At 43.3% G+C, this 20092-nt stretch overlaps 3 protein-coding genes and 1 pseudogene across 7 annotated transcripts in view; 1 reads left to right on the forward strand and 3 right to left on the reverse strand.

Annotated features, from left to right (window-relative positions):
- The window catches only part of LOC118712812 (glycine N-acyltransferase-like protein Keg1), a 40077-nt gene extending 23808 nt beyond the window's left edge, over positions 1-16269 (reverse strand). The window contains exon 1 of the mRNA XM_045577484.1: positions 15684-16269. The gene's annotated coding sequence lies outside the window, so the exon portion shown is untranslated. The remainder of the gene's footprint in view (positions 1-15683) is intronic.
- The window catches only part of LOC118712813 (glycine N-phenylacetyltransferase), a 56010-nt gene continuing 39759 nt past the window's right edge, over positions 3842-20092 (reverse strand). For all 5 annotated transcript variants that reach the window (XM_036426986.2, XM_045577479.1, XM_036426988.2 and 2 more), the window contains 2 exons: positions 4295-4350; positions 3842-4047 (listed from right to left, as the gene is read on the reverse strand). The gene's annotated coding sequence lies outside the window, so the exon portion shown is untranslated. The remainder of the gene's footprint in view (positions 4048-4294; positions 4351-20092) is intronic.
- LOC118712815 (glycine N-phenylacetyltransferase) lies at positions 4381-12626 on the reverse strand. Its single transcript, XM_036426989.2, has 5 exons — positions 12534-12626; positions 11524-11631; positions 7030-7156; positions 5527-5698; positions 4381-5307 (listed from the first exon to the last, which is right to left on the reverse strand). The coding sequence occupies exons 1-5, from the start codon at positions 12609-12611 to the stop codon at positions 4905-4907; spliced, it is 888 nt and encodes a 295-aa protein (XP_036282882.1). The 5' UTR covers positions 12612-12626; the 3' UTR covers positions 4381-4904.
- LOC118713141 lies at positions 13237-13874 on the forward strand (annotated as a pseudogene).

Here is a 20092-nt window from a genome sequence, read left to right on the forward strand (position 1 = left end):
AAATTTTAATGAAATATGACATATTAATTAGAAAAATTTTACATTGCCCTAGCCAGTTTGGCTCAATAAATAGAATGTCAGCTTGGGGACTAAATGGTCTTAATTCTGGTCAAAGGCATATGTGCAAGTTGCAGGCACAATCCCCAGTAGAGAACATGCAGGAAGCAGCCGATCAATGATTCTTTCTTATCACTGATGTTTCTATTTATCTCTCTTTCTCATTTCTTCTCTGAAATCAATAAAATAGATTTTAAAAAATTACATTATAAGTACTAAAGAAAAACAATGTAGCTAAGAAGTGTGCAATACTAATTTTCATCTATAGTTCTATGGCTCTTGGAATAGCAGCATCAGAAAACTTCCAAGAAATGCAAATCTGGGACTCTAACCCAAATCTACTGAATCAGAAAATATAAGGGTGAGGCCCACTATCTGTATTAACAATTCCCTGAAATGCTTCAAATGTATCCTAAAGTGAGAAAACCTCGACTACTATCCTAGTGGCTCTCAACTGAAGTTGATTTTGCCACCAGGGTAGGTTATCAAGAGCTGGAGACATTTTTAGTTGTTATAACTGAAATGGAAAGTGTTACTGATAAGGAGAGGATCCAAGATGGCTGCTCAGGTAGACACCTAACCACAGCAGCACACAACAATTTCAATGGAATACAACTAAAATGTAGAGCGGACATTGCCCAGAACTACAGGTAGTCGACTGACTGAAAATTCTACAACAAGAAGGAAAGAGAAAACCAGAAGGAAAATCAGAGGAGTTGAAAAATCCTAAGGTACGGAGACATGCTGCACTCACGCACGTGCGCCGAGAGGACGCAGCCAGAGAGGAGGAGAAGGCTGGGTGCTTGCCTGGGGTTCTCTACCAGGAAGGAAATAAAAACCCCGGCCTGGGCTGAACCCCAGAACCGGCAGCGCTGAGCCCCAGTTATGGGCCAGACCCTGGGGACCCAGGCTCGGGCAGGGGGAGACGGGGCTGTGAGGCGGAATCCCAGGGGAGCGGCGAAAAGCAGAGCCCCCGGAGTCGCGCACATTGCGCGCAGAGGACAGTCTGTTGACTCTGATGCTGGATTGCCCTGGAGGGAAGAAACAAAACCTTCAGCGATGCTGAGCCCCACTCCCGACTGCTCTGAACCCCAGTTCTAGGCCAATCCCTGGGGACCCAGGCTCAAGCAGAGGGAGACGGGGTTGTGAGGTGGAGCCCTGGGGGAGCAGCGAAAAGCGAGCCTCTGGAGTCACGCACATTGCATTCAGAGGACAGTCTGTTGACTCTGATGCTAGACGCCCCTAGCGGGAAGGAGAAAAAAAGCTCCAGATTGGAGGAATGTGACAAGGAGCAGGAGCCCCTGCCGGACACCGGCCAGCAGGGTGCCAGCAAGGAGCTGGGTGACGGGGCCCCCAGCGGGGGGGTGCCCGTGGGCCTTCGACCTCTGAGCGCGGGCCACGGAGCCGAGGCCGGGGCCTGCTTCCTGGGCGGTGCCGACCCCTGCAACAGGCTGAAGCAGCACAGGAGCCCACGGAGAAGAAAGGGGTGCCACAGGCCAACCTGCTGAGCTTCCAGGACAAGGAGGAAGAAACCGAAGAAGTTTTCAATGCGAAGAAATCAAGTGAGAGCAAAAGATAGTAAAATTACTTAAGAAAGAATACAAAGAAGATCTTGAAAAATCGAAGACTAAGCCAGAACTCAACTCAGCAGCCAACATTGCAACATAAATGTGTTTAAAAAAAAAAAAAAAAGGACAGAATGTTGGAAGGCTGCAGCCAGGCCTAGAGTGGCCAGGCACAAGGCAGTGGCAGCCGGGCCTGGAGCAGCAACAGCCAGACCCCAGAGCAGCAGCAGTCAGAACCAGAGCAGCAACAGCCAGGCCTGGAGCAGCCAGACCTGGGGCAGTGGCAGCCAGGCCTGAGGCGGAGGCAGCCAAGCCCAGGGTGGCCAGTCCAGGAACACCCAGACCCAGAGTGGCCAGGCCCGGAGAAGCCAGACCCAGAGCAGCCGGGTCCGGAGCAGCCAGGCCCAGAACAGCAGCAGCAAAGCCCGGAGCATCCAGGCCGGGAGCTGCCAGGCTCGGAGCTGCTGGGCCCGGGGCAGCCGGGCCCAGAGCAGCTGGGTTGGTAGCAGCCAGGCACAGAGCAGCAGCAACCATGCTTGGAGCAGCCAGGTCAGGAGCGGCCAGGCCCAGAGCAGCCTGGTCGGGTGCGGCCAGGCCCGGGGCAGCAGCAGCTACACCCAGAGCAACCAGATCGGGAGCTGCAGTGGCCAGACCCGGAGCAGCTGGTTGTGGAACGGACCAGAGCAACAGAGGCCAGGCCCAGAGCAGCCAGGCCCAGAACAGCTCGCTCCTCGCCTGCCTCCACCCCACAGCTGCCTCTCAGACATGGCTGGAAACTTTTGGGGGAACTTGAGGGTCTGCTGAATCAAATGAGGAAGGCTTAGATCTGGATGTGTTGAGTTAGTATAGCGCTGGGGTGTTGATCTGTTAGTGCCTTGTGTGGGGCCTGGATGAGGTTGGTTGATCTATATTTGGAAATGTCTTTTGTGTGAAGTGTATCCCTGGGCATGTGGAGGTATTATTGATTTGAGAAAATGCTAAGTAACTGATTTACTATCTGAAAAATTTAAAGTTCTGAAAGTTTAAGGTCTCTTGCCAAAAAGAGGTTTTAAAGCTAACACCTTAATTTTAATGGAGAAAAAGAATGACAAGCCCTTCCCACCCAGAACAGGTAATCCGATTCCAACCAGCAGCTATGTTTAAACAATGTGTCTATTTACACTTGAATGGCTACACCTTTTGATAGCCTAATGGCAAGTTTACATGTAAACAAGTTTGCTCCCAATTCCCAGGGCAGAAAAAAAACAAGGTTTAAAATTATTAGATTTTAAAATTTATTCTTAGAAGTGTAAAAGTTTATTAATTAAAACAACAACAACAACAACAACAACAACAACAACAAAGGAGATTGAAAAAACCTGATGAACAATAATAGCGGTTCATTGTAGTAGAGTCGGCGATATGGGAGGGGAGTGGACTGACTGTTCTTGAGGAAAGGGAGAGACTGAACATAAACTGTGCACCTATGGATGAGAACAATGGGGGGTGGGGAGGGGGTGGAGGATGGGGTGGGAACCTGGTGGAAGGGGGAAGAAATGAGGAACCTTTGTAATAATATGAACAATAAAGATTGATTTAAAAAAAAAAAAGAAAGAAAAAGAAAAAAGAAAAGAGAAAAAAAAGAAAAAGAAAGTGTTATTGATAACCAATGGGTAGTGAGCAGGGATCCTGCTCCATATCCTATAACTGCAAAGGATGGCCCTATAACAAAGAATTGTCCACACTATAATGCCCATTGTACCAAAGTTGAGAATCCTTTCTCTAAACTGAGCCTCCACTCTTTGGAGTGTACAAGAAATTAAACCTCACACATTGGTTTCTCTGTTTGTGGGGCTTTCATCCTCAATTCCACAGCCTAATTTTAGTTGGATATGGATCAAAGCATGCAGGTTATTAATCCAAGTGACTATCTTCAGTCCAGTGCTCTCTTTGTTGCCCAGTGCCAAGGTTTAGTACTATTCCTGTTTAAATGATGGGACAGTTAACTCTCCCAACTACCCCAATCCAACTGGGACAAAAATTGCTCCACTCCACCACACTATGAGACTGTTGTCTGAACTGCATAGAATTTAGGCATCCTGAAACAATGTGCCACGGTCAAGTAAAACAGTAGGTGCCCATGATGTACTGCCCTCCCCCTAAAAGTCTCTCTTCTCAATAAATAGCCACCTCCCGAGTCTGGGTCTTCCTATTCTCCATAAACCCAAACTTCAACTTGCACAATCAAACAGAAAGTCTCTTTATTGTTTGGGGTTTGGGTGGATTTAGAAAATTCTGCTTTGAGAAGCAACATTGAATCATTTTCCCTGATGTGGGAGTGAGGAGGGGAGAGGTTAATATAAGTTAGTCTTTTCCTTCAAAACTCTCCCTGCCATATCGTTTACACTATGTTTAACCTAGTATTTTATACATATTTGTGTACAATCTTTTATTTTTTATTTTATCTTTTTAAAAAATATATTTTATTGATTTTACACAGAGAGGAATTGAGAGGGATAGAGAGTTAGAAACGTCGATGAGAGGGAAACATAGACCAAGTGCCTCTTGCACACCCCCCACTGGGGATGTGTCCGCAACCAAGGTACTTGCCCTTGACCGGAATCGAACCCTGGACCTTTCAGTCCGCAGGCCGACACTCTATCCACTGAGCCAAACCGGTTTCGGCTGTGTACAATCTTTTAATGTATTGAGAAAGCTGCAATCAGAGGAGAGAATAATCTCTACAGATCTACTGAGCAGAGTCCACTTGCTGATCATGTACACTATGTTTAACCAAGTATTTCATACATATTTATGTATCTTTTATGTATTGAGAAAGCAGCAATCAGAAGAGAGGATGATCTCTACAGACCTACTGAGCAGAGCCCACTTGCTGACATTAAGAGAAAGACCATAGAAAGAGAGAAGAATAAGTCATAATGCTCAGAAACTATACCTCTCCCTGGAAAATCTGGAAAGGCTCTTTACATCCAAACACTGTGAGTTTCAGGAGAAGCCATTCTGGGCAGCAGGCAGCTGATGACAGTGTCATGCAGATCCTTAGAAGTGTGGGGAACTAAACCATGTGGAGTGCCTGGGGCTGTGTCAACCTGAGACATCTAAGGGAAGCCAGCAGTGACTTGAGTACAGGGAACATGATATTGAACATTCACACTGCCTCTCCAGAGGCCACTAGTTTACTAATAATTACAATTATGTACAATTCATTCTTTCTCTCTGCCCACCCATCCATTGTTCTAGCCCCATGTTGGGGCCCATCTGATACTTGTTTGTAGGATGGAGTTACAAGGACACACAGTTCCACTGGTTCCAGGCACAGGGCATGCAGATATAATGCAGATTGTAAATCATTTTCTGCATAATGTTGTTATTCTTTGCAATGTGACCATATACGGGGAAGCCAAGATTGTTTAGAGCCTGGGTATGGATATAGGTGATATAGGAGATGAGGCCCTGGTTCCGGTACTCAGGCAGGGTGCCTGCCATCCGTATCTCTCCTGTCTGGTCAATCAGGACCCAGCACACTGGGTTCCCCTCAGGCTCCAGCAGACAGAACGTGGGGAAGGTCTTTATACAGCGCTCGATGAATCTCTGGCTCCTCTCATTGCCGCCAAAATGCCAGAATTTATTCACCAGGGCAGCGTGGGTAACATCCAGGGATGAGAGTTTAAACATTTCTTGATTGCTATGGAGGTTCCAAGAGAAAAGTAAAGTCCATGAGTACATATTATATTTGTTCTTTTCCCTACTGTGTATAATGCATTCCTGAAAAAAATGATTTGGGCTATTTTGAAGAATATTGGCCATAGGGGGGAGGGTGCAGGAGTGAAAGCAGAAAGAGAAGTTGGGAGGCTACTTCAGGAATAGGAGGTGTAAGTAGTGCGATGGCTTTTAACAAACTTACATGGCCTTGGGTTTGCCACCACCAGGTAGTAAGCTCTTTACATCCAACAAGGAAGGAATCAGTTTCTTTACAGTGTTAAGTTCTGCATAGAGAAAGCACTCTGTGTGCTTGACTTTGAAGGATTTCCTGGCTGCGAGATTTTGTATCACCTCATTGAGGTTGGGCTGGGAACCTAGATGGGGTTTTAAGAGACATGCAATTATTTCAGTGCATTTTATGGAGAAGCTGTAAAGTGGAGTGGTACGTGTCTACATTTTCAATCTGAAAACCTAGATTCTGACTTCGTATTGCCAAGGTGTGATCAGACATCTCCTAGTCAGGATTTGTGCAATGAATATCCTCAGAGATTCATTCACAGCCATAGTCATACCATTCATGGCAAATGCAAAAACTGGAATCAAATTTCTGGGTTACATGAACATATTATTTTGATAATCACAGGAGATGCATTATAAAACAATAGTAGCAAACATCTCTTATGTGCTTACTCCGTTCATAGTATGGCAGATTGCTGCAGGAATAACCCACAATGTGCCCATATCTCTGTATCTTTTCCCTGGAATAGTCCCCTCCTGCACTGCATCTGGCCTTGCTCATTTGGCTTGCTTTTTCCACTGGGAAAGAGTAATTTTGATGCATGGAGAGGCTAAAGGGGGCTTGCACCATGGGCTTTCTCTGTGCTCCTGATTTCCTTGAGACTAACACTATATGGATAGGATTAGGCTAGTCATATAAGGACTTGTGTGCCTGTCACAAGTCCTTATATGCCAGCACCAACAGCAAGAACCATCATTAATGCATGGGAGTGAGGTTAGCAACCAGTATATAGTCCATCCATTAATGCCCTACAGCTGCAAGAGTAAACTGAGGTGAAATCAGCAGAACTGCCTTGCAAAACTCAGCCCAAAGTTTGATTCACAGAATTATGAGGTTTGCTATGCAGTCCAAATTAATTGACACAACCAGCTATTGTGCTAAGCAATTCCTATTCAACATGTTATCTGATCTTTTCAACACCCCTGTGTTTTATTCCATTGTTATCCTCATTTTTATATATGACTCAGTGAGGATAATTCAAGTGGCTAAAATAATATCAGGTATCTGTCAAATGCCATCCTAGAGAGTGTGATTATGGATGGCATACTCATAACCATGACTGTTTCCCTAATGACCTAGGAGGTGCTTTTTAGCATGAGTTTTCATTCTTATTCCTGTCATGGAAGGCCCAAGGGCAAGCTTTGCCCTGACATTCAATCAAAGGGATTCTGGATATATCTGCAAAATAAATTTGTAGCTATCAAACAATTATATTATGTTTTCTATATGAAGCATATTTTATTTTTGCAAGCTTTGAGGGTGTTTTCCCCCATTACAAGTATATTCACAGCTGAGTAAAAAACTGATAGCAGGCTGAGGGACTGAAGTGTGGATAAAGACATGAATCATAAGGGAAATTGTCAGGAGAGAGAAGTGAGTTAGCACACTTCCATTCCCCTTACTTACTTTGGATCTGCAAATGCTGTTTCCAATTGATGACTTCTGGTGAGCCAAGCAATTCCTGACAGTTCTTGAGATTGTTGGAGTAGATTTGGTAAGTATTTGTGTAGTGATCAAGGTCGTCCACCATTTCCTGTTTGCATTGGAAAAAGCAGAATCAACCAAAATATTTGTATTTTGTGATTGCCCTACCTGTTGTCAGTGTTTCATTTTGCTCTGATATTTTTAAATATCAGGTGTTTTGTTGGTGTATTATTTTTATTGAGAAATTATTTATGTTATGAAGTCAAGTCAAGGACTTCCTTATTCAAGTCATATTTAAGCATTTCCTGAATAAAACTATGCTGAACTCAGCTCTTGCTTTAAAATTCAAACAAAAATTACTCATTTAAAATTTAGCATTTCTTTCAAAAAGCACAAGACAATTAGACTTTTAATAAAATGCTTTTTGTACATGTTTATTCTCTGGTAGTAAATGTGTTAGCTCCAACGGCCTTAGTAAACAAAGCAGAAGCAAAGCAAAACAAAACAAAAACAAAAATACTTTATGTTCTCTTATGATTTTTAAACAAATCAGATTAGGGAAATGTTCATATTCTATCATGCTGTGCAAATTCTTAGGAATAGCTAGATGCAATTATCAGAACTTTCTAATCATAAATAATGATTTTATATAATAAAACGCCAGGAGCCATAAGTGTCAAGATCACAATGACCAGAGACCAGACCACCATGGCCCCTTACGGAGCTGGCCCTGCCCCCAAGCAAGCAGTTAGGTGTGATCAGGCAAGCAGTCAGAGTGGTTAATTCTGATCAGTCAGACCCCAGCAGCAAGCTAAGCTACTGGTTAGAGAATCTGCCCCCTGGTGGTCAGTGCACTTCATAGAGAATGGCTGACCAGTCTATTGTCTGCCTCCTGATGTCAGTGCATGTCATAGCAAGCAATTGAGTGGCCTTAGCATATTATTAGCATATTGCACTTTTATTGGTTGAACAGATGACCAGAATACCAGACATTTAGCATATTAGGCTGTTATTATATAGAATTTTTTGTTTTGAAAAATTTAACTATTTAATTTCATTAACTTTTAAAAATTATCACAATATGTAACCAACAACTACAACCATGTCATTTTGCTCTTAAAATTCTCTAATGTACTGTGCTGTTTTAGACATTATGTCTCACAATTTCTAATTTATTTGCTTTGGATGAAGCCCTGTCCTGACCCTCTATAAATTTTTTTAAAATTAATCCTTGACATGCAGTTTTGGTAAATTTTCTACTAGGAAGCATTTTTGATCCTTTCCCTGCAAACTTTACTACATATGTTTTTTTTCAATGCCCTATTTTATTGACTTTATTGATGACATTTGGTTAAAATACCATTGGGCCTTTCAATGAGAATGCAGTATCACAAAGAGAAGTTGTGAGTTAGCACTAGTGAGTTGTGGTTTCAAGGTTGATATTTTTAATTTTTTTTCAAAATTTTTTTAAATTGATTTTTCACAGAGAGGAAGAGAGAGAGATAGAGAGTTAGAAACATCGATGAGAGAGAGTCATTGATCAGCTGCCTCTTGCACACCCCCTACTGGGGATGTGCCCGCAACCACTGTACATGCCCTTGACCGGAATCGAACCTGGGACCTTTCAGTCCGCAGGCCGACGCTCTATCCCCTGAGCCAAACCGGTCCCGGCTCAAGGTTGATATTTTTAAAACATAGGAAATAATTTTCCCCCATAGGTTAAGAGTTAAAAATGGACCTAGAGTTTGATTCATACCAATAAAAGATGTTGAGTCTTAGAAATGTTGTTTTAGTATCTTGAACCAAAGATCAGCCTTTTGTCTATGCCCTCAACATAATCTTACATTAGCACTATCTTCCATTGGGAGCCTCCTTCCCATAAACTAGATGCAAGAAATAATGTATTACTATGCTGCTATGAAAAAGAAGGAATTCTTACCATTTGCAACAGCCTGGTTGGAACTGGAGAGCATTATATTAAGTGAAATAAGCCAGTCAGAGAAAGATAAGTATTACATGATCTCACTCATTTGTGGAATACAATGAACAACATAAACTGAGGAACCAACATAGAACCAGAGTCATAGAAGCATCAAACAAACTGTCCAACCTATGAGGGAAGTCAGAGGTTGAGGGGAGGTAAGAGATCAATCAAAGGACTTATTTGCATGCATATGAGCAAAATCAATGGACACAGATAAACAGGAGGGGGGAAATAGGCATATGCTGAGGGGTGGGGGCAGCTAGAAAGAGGTCAATAGAGGAAAAAGGAGACTTATGTAATGTTTTCAACAATAAAGAATTTAAATTAAAAAAAAGAAATTAATGAAGGGTGCTTGGAGTTCAGCATAGCCAGCGTGCGACTTGGAGTTCTGTCTTGAAAATCAATTAAAACAATGAGTGAGTATAAAAATGTCTTCTATGTAATTTTAATCAGCTTTCCATCTGTGTTATTTCTTTGTATAACAAAGTTTATTTTCCAATTATGATTGCTCTTCAATATTATCTTATACTATAGGCCCCATGCATAAAATTCATGCATGGGCAGGGACCCGAGGCCTGACCAGTGATCAGGGCAGATCTGTGGAGCAATGGGCAGGGTGATTGGGTGGTAGTGCTGACCCGCTCACTGGATGGCCCCCCCTTCTGACCATTCCTGCCCTCCAGCACCACCAGTTGCCTCCCTCTGCAGGGGAACTGTAGGAGCAATCTGGGGGTCCCGCTGGCACCAACCTTGTCTGGCCTGGGTCTTGCAGGCAGGGGGAAGTTCCTGTATTGAGCATCTCCCCCCGGTGGTCAGTGTGTATCGTAGTGACCAGTCTTTTACTATTCATTCTGCCATTCATTTCGTTTGCATATTAGGCTTTTATATATAGGACTAGAGGCCCAGTGCATGAAATTCCTGCACAGAGGTGTGTGTCCCTCAGGCCAACCTGAACCCTCTCCAATCTGGGACCCTTTGGGGGATGTCTGACTGCCAGGCCTAAACAGGTAGTCGGACATTCCTCTCACAGTTCTGGATTGCTGGCTCTCAACTGCTCGCCTGCCTGCCTTCCTGATTGCCCCTAACCGCTTCTGCCTGCCAGCATGATCACCCCCTAACCACTCCCCTGCCAGCATGATCAATGCCTAACTGCTCTCCTGCCAGCCCGATCGTCCCCAACTGCATTCCCCTGACAGCCTGGTCACCCCCAAATGCCCTTCCCTGCATATTCTCTCTTTATTAGATAGGATTTTTTTCCCTTTAACATATTGAACAGCCCTAACTGGTTTGGTTCAGTGGATGGAGCAATGGCCTGCAAACTCAAGTGTTCCAGGTTCGATTTCAGTCAAGGCAATGAACCTTGGTTGGGGGCACATACCCAGCCACTTGGCACCTACACTTATAGGCACTAAGTGGCCAGGGGGCATTCTGGGACCCCTGCCACTCAGGGCCTAAATACCTGGCTACAGGCTAGGAGCAGCCTGGTCAAGAGGATGTTCCCGGGACCCAGGCTGCATGGCACCTGCTTATGCAAATTAACTGCCATATTTGTTGGCTTAATTTGCATACTAAATGATTGGCTGTGGGCATAGCAAAGGTGCAGTCAATTCACATTTTTATCTTTTATAGTGTAGACTAGGGACCTGGTGCATAAAATTCCTGTATGGGAGGGGTCCCTCAGCCTGGCCTGCACCCTCTTCAAATGGAGCCCCTTAGGAATTGTTAGAGTGCCAGTTTAGGCCCGATGCCATAAAGATCCCTTATGGGATCCAGCCTAAACCGGCAGTTGGACATCCCTCTCAGAATCTGAACTATTGGCTCCTAACCACTCACTTGCCTGCCTCCTGATTACCCCTAAACATTCTGCCTGCCGTCCTGATCACCTCCAAATGCCCCAGGTTACCCTTAACTGCCCACCCCCTGCTGACTGCTCACCCTTCATTGCCCTCCTCTGTTGGCCTGATCACCCCTAACTGCCCTCCCCTGCTGTCCTGTTTGCCCCTAATTGGCCACCCTGCCAGCCTGATTACCCCAAACTGCCCCTTCTACCAGCCCAGTGGCCACCAACAGCCTCCCCTGCTTGATCTCAACTGCCCACCTTTTGCCAGCCTGATCACCCCTAACCGCTTCTGCCTTGGCCCCGCCACCATGGGTTTGTCCTGAAGGATGTCTAAAAGGTCTCCCAAAAGGTATCCCAGTATAATTAGCATATTACCCTTTTATTAGTATAGATGGTTTTGGTGTTCAGCACAATGTTTAGACAATCATTATCTCATTCAATTCTCCTGTTGCTGCCCATTTCAGACCATGCTATAATTTATCTGTGGATTCATCTATATTTTCTTCCAGGCTGTGGAATGTTTGAGGACAGGGACTGTTTACTATTCCTGGAATTCATTTCTATATACCCAGTTCTCCAACATTGCCAATTCAGATAAACACCTAGCAAATACACACATAGATGCACAGTCATGCCATATCTGACACTTTACCTGCTCCTGAGGGCGAACAACTACTGTCTTAAAATCAGGCCACTTGTCCACCAGAGCCTTCAGCTTGAAAGGGTTTCCCTGGTTCATGTGGAAGATGGTCCCATAAACCTGCAGCATTACAAGAAAGTGGGAGTGTTAATATACAGGGGTTGATAAAAGTAGGTTTATGGTTGTTCATCTGGAAAAACCATGCAGGTTATGATTATTACCATAGTTTTATTAACTCTTTTTCACATACAAATGTAAAACTATTTTTCTCCAATCCTATCTTGTGAAATTTATAAAATAAATATAAACTTCTTTATATTTAGAGTTCAACAAACATTTAGTGTAATGTATGTCAATTATACCTCAATTTTAAAAAAATAGAAAAATATTTTAATAGATTTCCTACTATTCATGTATATACACATGAACTTTTACAAAATAACAATTTCAGATAATATGATTTTAAAATGTTTTTCTCAATTGAATAATACATTCTAGTCATATTTTTTCAATAACAATTTTAATGACATCAGAGCATTCTATGACATGGATGAACAAACCTTATTTCTTAAACTTTTATTTTAAAATATATTTTTATTAATTTTAGAGAGAAAGGGAGAGGGAGAGAGGGATAGGAACATCAATGATGAGAGAGAATTATTGATTGGCTGCCTCCTGCATGCTCCCCACTGGGGATCAAGCCCGCAACCCAGGCAGGTGCCCTTGACCAGAATTGAACCAGGGACCATTCAGTCCTTAGGCCAATACTTTATCCACTAAGCCAAATTGACTATAGCTATTTTGTAAACCTTTAATTTATTCACATGAAGTAGCAAAGAGTACAAAGAAGTTCTATAATATACCTCCCTTGCAAAGAGGTGATGTGAACATGAGTGTAAATGATGTGGAGCATGAGTGAATTCCCACCACAAAATAGCTGCTCATTAAAACATCGTCCTCTTCCACATTTCTATCAAAAGAATACACAACCCTTGCTTTCTCTGAGATTGTCTCACTCTCACCTTTAAAGACTCAGGAAGGCTCTTCCTCAAGGACCTTTCTAGCATCTGCAGCATCTGTGGAACCCGTAAGTGGAGCATCTTGGCAGGTATTTTAGCCTAGAGGGAGAATCAACAAACAGTCAGGATGAGAAAACATTGAACCCATAGGAACTAGATCCTCACACCTTTACCTGAATCTTAGAAGGTAACAGGTAAGATAAGTCTGCCCACTTATAAAATAACTGTCTTGGGTGGAGAGAAAGTAGAGTCACACTAGATTTCTACCGTTACTATGAAGGAGAACAATGTAAAAGTTCAGATGGGACCAACACCAAGAGACAAGAGTAGCAGGTCCAATGCTAATGTTCAGGACCATCTTCAGTGCCTTCTTTTGGTGGTACCCACACTGAAGTCATCCGTAACACCAAGAAAGGAGAAAATTGGCAGAAAACACCTGGCTCTCTTTTTGAAAATCTTCTCTTCACTTTCTTACATCATCCTGAAAATTTATTTAATAAACATTTATATTAACAAATATGTTATTTAAATATGCTAGTGCATCTTTGGGGATTAGGTTACAGTCAGTGATTCCCCCAGTGCCACCACTAATAACTTCTGTAGCCTTTGAAAAGTTCCTTACCCTCTTGGTTCCATGGTTTACTCATTACTCCTAATTAAAACAGATTCTACCTAGAAAATTATTGTCTCTTTCCCATCTTGCAAGATGGAGGGTGAAGAAGCTGAGAAGCTGGATACTAAGGAGGTGAAACCTGGAGCCAAGAAGGCTGATGCTGGTGACAAGGACAGGAAGAGTAACCCCAAGGTCGATGTGTAAGAAGAGGAAGCCCCACAGAGGTGAAACCCTTTCCTGGTCAGAGGAATTGGCAGATATTCCTGGTCGGCTATGTATTCGTAAAGGCCATGCAAAAATGGAAGTATTCATTAGCTAAATCCTGGATTGAAACAAAAAAGTAGAAAGTTCTTACTACTCTCACAAAACCAGTTTGGTAGTGACAAGAAATGTGCTACCCAAGTGCTTACACTTTGAAAATTACCTAGACACTATCCCACTGAAGATGTGCCATCAAAGCAGTTGAGCCACCAAAAGAAACCCTTCAGTCAGCATGTGAGAAGATAAACTGTGGGCCAGCATCACTCCTGGGACCATTCTGATCATCCTCCCTGGGCACCACGGAGGCAAGAGTGGTTTTCCTGAAGCAGCTGAGCGGGAGGGAGCCTTAATGTCTGCAACTCTGTGCCTTAATTAAGTTCTTCTGCATAGAACACACCAGAAATTCATCATTGCCACATTTCCTAAGATCAACATCAGTGTTTAATTAGTTTTATTTTTTTGTAAGAAATTTACTATAATACATAAGTTAGTGAGAATAAAGCCCACTGGTGAGAGAAGATACATAGGAGAGGTGAAAATCCCAAACATCTCACTGGTGCTTCCTTCAGGAAGAAGGAGCAGTGCAAGCCCAGACACTAAGAGGGTGAGCTCCTCAACACAGAGAAACAGAAACATGAGAGGACAGAGAGGAGGGAGATTGATCAGAAAGCCATGGGTTTGCAACTTCTGCCAAAAAGCAAAGGTGTTGCTCAGCTCCGGCTGCCTCCCCTTTGTGGTTGCTCTCAACAATTGGCTCTATTCTCACAAACTGGTGTCCGAAATTTCATACAAAAACCTAACTGAACACCTTATTGGTATAGAAATAAAAAGAAAATCATAGGGATAGTTAAATGTGATAATACATATTAAGTACATAGTAGATTTTCTAGCATATAATAACTCAAAATCATTATTTTTATTACTATTATTAATATAATTTCAGCTCAGTCAATTGGATTATTGTTGTTGTTTTAAGAAATGGGGTGTGACTTTAACCTAGCTATCAGTGTGAGTGCTTTCAGTGTGAATCGTGTCCTGAGAATAACATCAACACTTACGTTAGATAGTTTGTGATGATTAAATGAGGTAATCTAGGCACTGGGACCAAGTGAGTAAAAAATCCCATGCAAATTTCTTAGTAAGTGCCTGGCACAGAATAGTATTTGTGTGTCATTATTATCATCATTCCCTGAAGAAAACAGATAAAAGATTGTTTGATCTACTCAGCCTTTTAGTGCTCAGCACTTTGGCTATCTAGTCCTTTGGCTTCCTTCCTTTTTCTTCTCCTTTTCTTTCTTTCTTTCTTTGTTTTTCTTTCTTTCTTCTTCTTCTTCTTCTTCTTCTTCCTTCCTTCCTTCTCCTTCTTCTTTCTTTCTTTCTTTCTTCTTCCTCTCTCTCTCTCTCTCTCTCTCTCTCTCTCTCTCTCTCTCTCTCTCTCTCTCTCTCTCTCTTCTCTTCCTTTCCCTTCTCTTCCTTCCCTTCCCTTCCCTTCCTTTCCTTCCCTTCCTAACTGCCCTCTCTTTCAGGACTGATTCATTCCAACTGCCCACCCCTACTGGCCATCTTGTGGAATCCAACTTGTGTCCACATGTGGGCCACCATTGTGTGTATTGGAGTGATTGTCAATTTGCATATTACTTCTTTATTATATAGGATACTAAACAAAATTTAAAATTTTTAAAAATCTATTTTATGGTCAGAGCATTATAGATAAAACCTTTAAATTACTCCCCTCATACAAACACACACACACACACACACACACACGCGCGATTTAAATAAACTGTACATTTGGTCTGAATATTTTCTCTCTGATTTTAATAGAGTACTTTACTTTCCTGGTTAACATTTATCCAAGGAACAAGCTGCCTGCTTTAGACTATTTTCCCAAAGAAAAACAAAATAATGTTTGCATAGTATCTCTTTACACTAGGTGCTAAATTAATGTTACTTGGACCAAGAATCCTTTCTGGCTAATGTTATTACATCTCCTTTAACCCACAAGCTCCCAAAATCCCTTCATAACATTTATTTGTTCAGAATGGAGTACTGACTTAGTCCTCCTGAGAATTTTTCCACCCTACATCTGCTGTGTACATTGTAGGTGCAGAAATCTTGTCTCTCAACAGGAATAGATTCCCTTTTCCATAGTCCAAGTATCACTAAATAAGCTCAACACTCCCCCTCTAAAACCACCAAGGTCGTTTGTTGTAGGAGAAAAGGAAGAAGAGGGGGGATGTCACAAAGCAGTGGTTCTTTCCAGTAAGATGAGTTCTCACCTGGAAGGTGAACTCCACGCAGACTGGTCCCCAGAACAAATGAGAGCAGCAGACCTTCCCAGAATATAAAATCCCCTTTATCCTTGCATGCACAGCTCAGACCTGCAAAGCGTTTTTTGGTAAACTTTCTACAGAAATCATTAAGCTGAAGCTCTTACTGCAGGACTTGCCCTTTTAAATGCTGGGAGGAGTGGAAAACTTCTGGTAACCAGTGTGGGATCCAGAGGCATTCAGTCCCTCCCTCTTGGTGGCTTATTCAGCAAGCTGGTTCTACAAGTTTGGGAGTCTACAAGTTTGTGTCCCAGGGTTGGATCCATTCACTAGTGTTTGTCCTGTTATCTAATCTTTGTGCTTCAGTTTTCTCATCTACAGATAGGGTGCATAACAGTGCCCACTCTTATTGGTGTTTTTGTTCTTAAGTTAAATAAGCTAGCATGTATGAAGTGCTATCAGAAGTCATAATATTGTTCTTTTTCTTTGAAAATGATATAGGTTCCATAAGTGTAAACTTGATTCAACTCCATAAAATTGCAACTTAAAATTTAAGTGTTTGTAAATTCTACCTCATTTTAAAAGAAAATGAGAACCTCTGTGTATTAAACTTACTGAGTTAATTCTATGTCCAATTTTTTAAAAATTGTTCTTCTAATTAAATGCTCTTTTGTCATATTTTATAAATAGAGGTCTGGTGCATGAAATTCATTCATGGGGGTGGGTGTCTCTCAGCCCAGTCTGCGCCCTCTCCAATCTGGGACCCCTCAAATGATGTCCTACTGCTGGTATACAGGGATCATGACTATACCAGCAGTCAGACATTCTTTTTCCAAGCTGGGACTGCTGGTTTCTAACCATTCATCTGCCTGCCTGCCTGCTTGATTGCCCCTAACCACTTTGCCTGCTGGCCTGCTCACCCACAAATGCCCCCATGCCAGCCTGATTACCCCAGCTGCCCACCCCCAGTGCCAGTGTGCTCATCCCCTCTACCCCCCATACTGATCAGCTCACACTCACCTTCCCTCCGCACTGGCCTGCTGGCCCCCAACTGCCCCCTGCTGGCCTTCTCCCTCCAAACTGCTCCTTCTGCTGCCTGATCACCTCCAACTGACCCCCATTGATGGGTTGAGGGACTGATGGTTGTTTTCAGGTTGGACATGCCCCTGGGGATCAAGGCTTCCCGCTGCTTCTTTTTTTCTTTTCTTTCTTTTTTGTCAGTGCCTCCTCGAGTGGCATTTTGAGTCCACAATTACACACAGACAATGTGCTATTATTAACTAATTTATTCGATCATTAAAAATGAGAAAATCAATTAACCTATCCACAACATAAGGCATTTTTAAAATACGGACTTTTATTTTATAAATTTACATATCCTTAAAATTTCAACAATAACACATTAAACTCCACCTTCACTTTGCCTGCTGTGTTCCACAGTATATCCTATTGATTTTATAAATGTCATGAGATCTCGCCTTTAGTGCTAGTGTCATGAGTGGAGTGTGCTCTCCTTTACCTGACCCTGAGGTCCTTCTCCCTATTTCAGAGTCATCAGCCTCTTCCTCCTCACTGACCACAGGTACTTCTTGGACGGGTGGGGCTTATCTTGTCCACTGTAATCCTTTCTGCTCTTGACTAAACACAAATGGCAGCTTTCATGTGTGGAGGTCTCCAACTTAGCTCATAAAGCACCTTGAAGAATGCAAGATTGTGTGTGCAACTTACCTTGGGGTGGTATGAAGGGGCTCATGACAAGTATTTGTAGAGCTGGGCTGGTGCTGAGGAGCATAGACAGAAAATGTGCCCTTAAATGTGGGGTCAAGAGGACAGTAAAGATGTCACTATAAATAAAAAAGATCCTTTAGGTCAGATTTCAAACAACCCAGTTGAATATACATTTTGGGCAGAACTTATCACACAAAGGTCTGTGTTTTTCCACTGCACAACACTCAATAGCTGAAGATTTGTCCTCCATTTATTAAAAAAGAATCTCAGGTGCTTTCTAGTTTTTAGGTTTCATGGCAAAGTTGTTAAAGGTAGTTTGTTGTTTGGCTATTTCACTGTTTAATGACTATGTTTATGTATGTTTTGAGAATTTGTTATGATAGGCCTAGAGATATTGAACTAAGTGAAGTAAGTCAGATAGAGAAAGGCAAATACCACACAATTTTAACTTTATGTGTAATCTAAAGAACAAAAGTAAATGAGCAAACAAAATAAAACAGATTCATAGATACAGAGAACAAACCGATGTTTGCCAGATGGGAGGGAGTCAGGAGGTTAGGTGGAAAAGGTAAAAGAATTAAGAAGTACAAATTGGCAGTTACAACATTGTCATAAGGATGTATAGTAAAGGGAATCTATATATTTATATATAAAAATCCTGTGGTCATGATGACCCGGACAATCAAACAATCAGACCATCCCCCTGTACCTCAGGCTCCGATTGATCAGAGGGTGGCTAAAGAAGGAATCAGGGTTCCTCAGGCTATGATCAATCGGTGGCAGTGTCAACTGGTGAGTGGCTGGAAGACAGACCTTTTGGTACCTAATCTAGGCTCTCAGACTCCAAAAAATCAGTGGCAGAGATCGGTGGAAATGGGCACTGGCACACTTAGCAGTCCTGCAGGTTCAATCTCCAGAAGACAGGCCAGGCACCAACGGATCAGCACCGCTGGCACAATTTCCAGAGTACTGTCAGATTCCTGGAAATTGGCCTTGGAAATTGGCCTCTGCCTCCTCCCTAAACACTGTAGAAAGAAGATAGGATACTGCCAGCAGTGCCATGGGCAACCAGCAGTGCCTACTCTCCTTGTGCTTCCTTCAGGTCACTTAGGCCGGCCCCCACCCACTCCAGATGAAGTGTGAGCACTGCACAGGAATGTAGTAAAAAACAAAAACTGATGACCAAGAGAATATTGTAGTCAATGTCTGGAGTCTGGCTCAGGAAAAGAGAGAATTCCATAGTTGGCCAATGCCAAAAGGTTTCTGAGTGACTGCCTGGTGTGTGACAGTTGTATGACCACAGAGGATGGAGTCCAAGTTTCTCACCAAGAACTTCTTCCAAGTTCTGTACCTTAATAAGAAGTGTGATATATGACAGTGTCGGTATGACCTCAGTCTTTGATTTCTTTTGCTGGTAAATTCAGCCTCAGTGTCACTGATGCGTCCAGAAGGCTCTGTGGCTTCCTCAAAGACCTCAGGTGCACTGTCTTTGACATGAAGATATCAGGAGATATGATATCGGGTGCACTGTCTTTGACACTTCAGCATCCAGGAGAGTCAGAAGGAATTTGTGCACTGGTACTGCCAGCACCATGAGGAAGTGCTCTGGCTACCTATGCAGACCTTTGGCTACCTTGGCTGGGTCCGATATAACCCATCACCTCATTACCCCCCTTACCCCTCCCCGTCTCTGTACGGCCAAGTCTCCCCAACAGAACATGGCCTCTCTGATGAAAGATTACTTCACCAGACAGCAGAAACTGTTCTCAGAAAAGATTTTCCAAGTCATTGTGGCCCTGTGTTATGACCCTAAACTGGAGGCCTTTCAAGAAGATGTTGCCACTGCATTGCCTAGTTCCCACGGTTCTGACTGAGTGTTAACCTCCGGTGAAATTGTTCCGATATTGGGGCAAAGTGAGCTCACCTCGAATGACATTGGCATGGACACTCTGTTTGCATACATAAAGGTGGAGGAGTTGAGACTCCTCTAAGGTGCCAGCTCCAACGAGGACCTGGCTGATATCTTCAGGCACATGGCCAAGGAGCTGTTCAACGAGGATGTGAGGGAGCTCCCCTACCACACCCTGAGTCACAAAGACTTCCAGGAGGTCACCTTTGAAAGGGACAGAGAGGTTCTGCTATGTTTTGAGGCTGCTATGGCTTTTGGAACATCCAGAAGTGGTACTGAAGCTGTAGAGGGGCAAGTTCCCCTGCCACTTTGTGGAGGTCCTGGCCTGTGCCAGGGATGCCTAAGCAGCAGGGTCCAGGCCCAGGTGGAGGATGGGAGTGCAAATAGGGCTTGCTGCAACAGATGGAAGGCACCTATGCTGCCATCCATTGTGGCCCCCGGAGACTAGCACCCATGTGCAGGAGCAGTACCAGGAGTGGCTGGGAGAAGGGGCAACTCCCCCTGGGCACACTGGATCCTATACATTGCCTAGCAGGGCTCAGGGCAGCCTGACAGGACATCAAGTGGTAAAAGTTCAGCAGACATCTGGCCAAAAGGCCGCCTGAGGAGGGGTGTCAAATGTGTGAAGGAAAGGCTTAGGTTTTCAGAATTCCCTACTCCCCATCTGTGGGCTTCCTCCCTCTGAGTGGCACTATTGTGGTCACATGGGTGCAACTAATATTGTATCTTGAGAGGATTGCCCTAATGTATGTATCCTTTTATCCAACAATGAAAAAATCCC

This window comes from Pipistrellus kuhlii, unplaced genomic scaffold (assembly GCF_014108245.1).
Source record: "Pipistrellus kuhlii isolate mPipKuh1 unplaced genomic scaffold, mPipKuh1.p scaffold_m20_p_9, whole genome shotgun sequence".
NCBI lineage: Eukaryota > Metazoa > Chordata > Mammalia > Chiroptera > Vespertilionidae > Pipistrellus > Pipistrellus kuhlii.